The sequence below is a fragment of the Rattus rattus genome, chromosome 5 (genome assembly GCF_011064425.1).
Source record: "Rattus rattus isolate New Zealand chromosome 5, Rrattus_CSIRO_v1, whole genome shotgun sequence".
In the NCBI taxonomy this organism is placed as follows: Eukaryota; Metazoa; Chordata; class Mammalia; order Rodentia; family Muridae; genus Rattus; species Rattus rattus.
This window is the reverse complement of record NC_046158.1, coordinates 78988539-78990837: the sequence shown is the minus strand read 5'-3', so window position 1 is coordinate 78990837 and position 2299 is coordinate 78988539. Positions and strand designations below refer to the sequence as shown.

Genomic DNA, 2299 nt, shown 5'->3' with positions numbered 1-2299 from the left:
TTTATTATTCTGAAAATAACACATTTTTTTCCATGACACTGATGATAGATGGCCAAAGCATAGTTATTCAACGCACAGCTTTTCAACAGAATGGTCAAATAGAGATCCCTTCGTTTTTCCTCCACCCCTTTCCCTTTTCTATAATATAGTATTTATTAAATATCTATGCTGTCCAGATTGACAGTTTCTAGCATGTTCTTTCACATCGAACATTATTTTTTCCTATCATTACATCAGATATGTGTAGTATTTTATTTGATTTGTGCAGTAATGAGAATTCTGTGTAATTCTTCCCTTTCTTTATACTGCAACACTTACTTGCACCTTTGCATATTCCTCCCTAGGGAGGACCCACCCATAACTTCTTAGATAAATCTCAGTAGGTATGCTGTGACTGATCAGTCTCCTCAGGCTGCATCCTCAAAATGAAGTTTCCTGTTCACCTTTTGGTGTTGCTGTTGTGGATTCCTGGTAAGGACAGAGAGAATTAAGAAAGGAGAATAGGTAGGGAGTTTGAGCCCTGGGTGGCACTGGTGATCACAGACAGGTCTTATTCTCAAAGATGGGGTTTATGTGGTTGACAAATGTGGGAGGGAGGATCCAGATGTGAGTGGACATGTTTTATGAAAACAAATTGTGACACAGATGGATTGGAATGATATAAATTTTGTCTAGAAGATTATTAGAGCTTTCAATTAACTTATGTTGTTAAAGAGAAAATTATAGTGCACAAAATGTTGTATGCAAAAATAAAAATCTGTTGAACTAAATATCAAAAAGAGAAAGAAATAACAGAATTAGTTCATAACATTTTTACTTCTCTTTCATTATTTTAGCTTCCAGAGGTGATGTTGTTGTGGTGACACAAACTCCAAGCTCCCTGCCTGTCAGTCTTGGTGATGAAGCCTCTATCTCTTGCAAGTCAAGTAAGAGCCTTGTACACAATAATGGAATCACCTATTTAGCATGGTTCCTGCAGAAGCCAGGCCAGCTACCTCAGAGCCTCATCCATACAGTATCCAACCGATTTTCTGGGGTCCCAGACAGGTTCAGTGGCAGTGGGTCAGTGTCAGACTTCACACTCAAGATCAGCAGAGTAGAGCCTGAGGATTTGGGAGTTTATTACTGCTTACAGTATGTACATTATCCTCTCACAGTGATTTATACCGTAACAAAAATGTCGTTGCTTAGAGTGGCCCAGCTGCTAATATGTTACTCAACAATGTCAAAGTGATGCAAAAGAAATACAGATTGTTGTTTGCAGCTGTGGGCCTTGAGCATAACTGCCTTCATAATACCTCATGAGTTATGCACTGCTGACCTCCTCAGCTGCAATAACAATATCGTATCTTCCTCAGGAGAAGGGTAAATGACTGCCCTCTGAGCAATCAGCAATGAAGAAGTTAAATCTTAGTGAAACCATCCTGGTCCAACATCCCTTTAAAATGGTTTCTCATTTAATATTATCTTGTAAAACAGTCAGGAGACTGAGATGTCTCTCTTGGTTAAAATGTCTACTTTATATGATACTTATTTTCTTTGTCACATTTTATGCATTTGTCCTAATTTCCATTTTATTAATTACATTTTTCATATCCTACTCTTATTTATGCTATTTAATAAAGTCTATTCACTAACCCCTTAGTTTTCAGAACTAATAAGGTTTTATTTTTTTCCATCGAGCTTTACTACATATTTTGACACAAGACTTTATTCCAAGTAAATACACAGTTATCAGTGGACAATAATGTATTTAGCAGAGTATGTTCTGCTTGGTTTTAGTGTTTTGCTTCCTATGTTTATAATTTTTTAGGGTTTTGTGTTTTAAATTAGCAAAATGGATCAAATATTCAAACGTGAATTTGTGGATACCATCTCATTCAAACTACCACACCTAGATACCAGGAGAATGTATGTTCTAAAGTATATCCTCCATGTTTCTTTATTTCAAAAGGGAAAATTCTAATTTCATTATTGCAAATTGCATCCTTTACAAAGCACTGGTACAAAAATCTATAATGAGGAGATAGTCTGTACTTGTGCTGCTTAAATTCTGGAGGTGGGTTGAGTCTGAGTGACAAGGAAGCAGATAAATTAATATATTATTTGTGACAAAATAGTCATAATGTGAAGCAAAAGGGTGGCTTTTGTTGGGTGGCCTCATGGAAACAATTAAGACACAGACAATGAATAAGAATAGATATTAGTGATAGAAATAAACATGAGAAAGATGATGATTGACACTTGTATATTTGATTGGATAAATTGTCTTACAATGAGCATTAAACTAGATAAATCA

At 35.8% G+C, this 2299-nt stretch overlaps 1 gene segment (V, D, J or C); it reads left to right on the top strand.

Annotated features, from left to right (window-relative positions):
* Positions 1-425: 425 nt before the first annotated feature.
* LOC116900923 lies at positions 426-1234 on the top strand. The segment is given in 2 exon segments: positions 426-471; positions 837-1234. Coding segments are annotated over 2 exon segments (444 nt in total).
* Positions 1235-2299: the final 1065 nt, after the last annotated feature.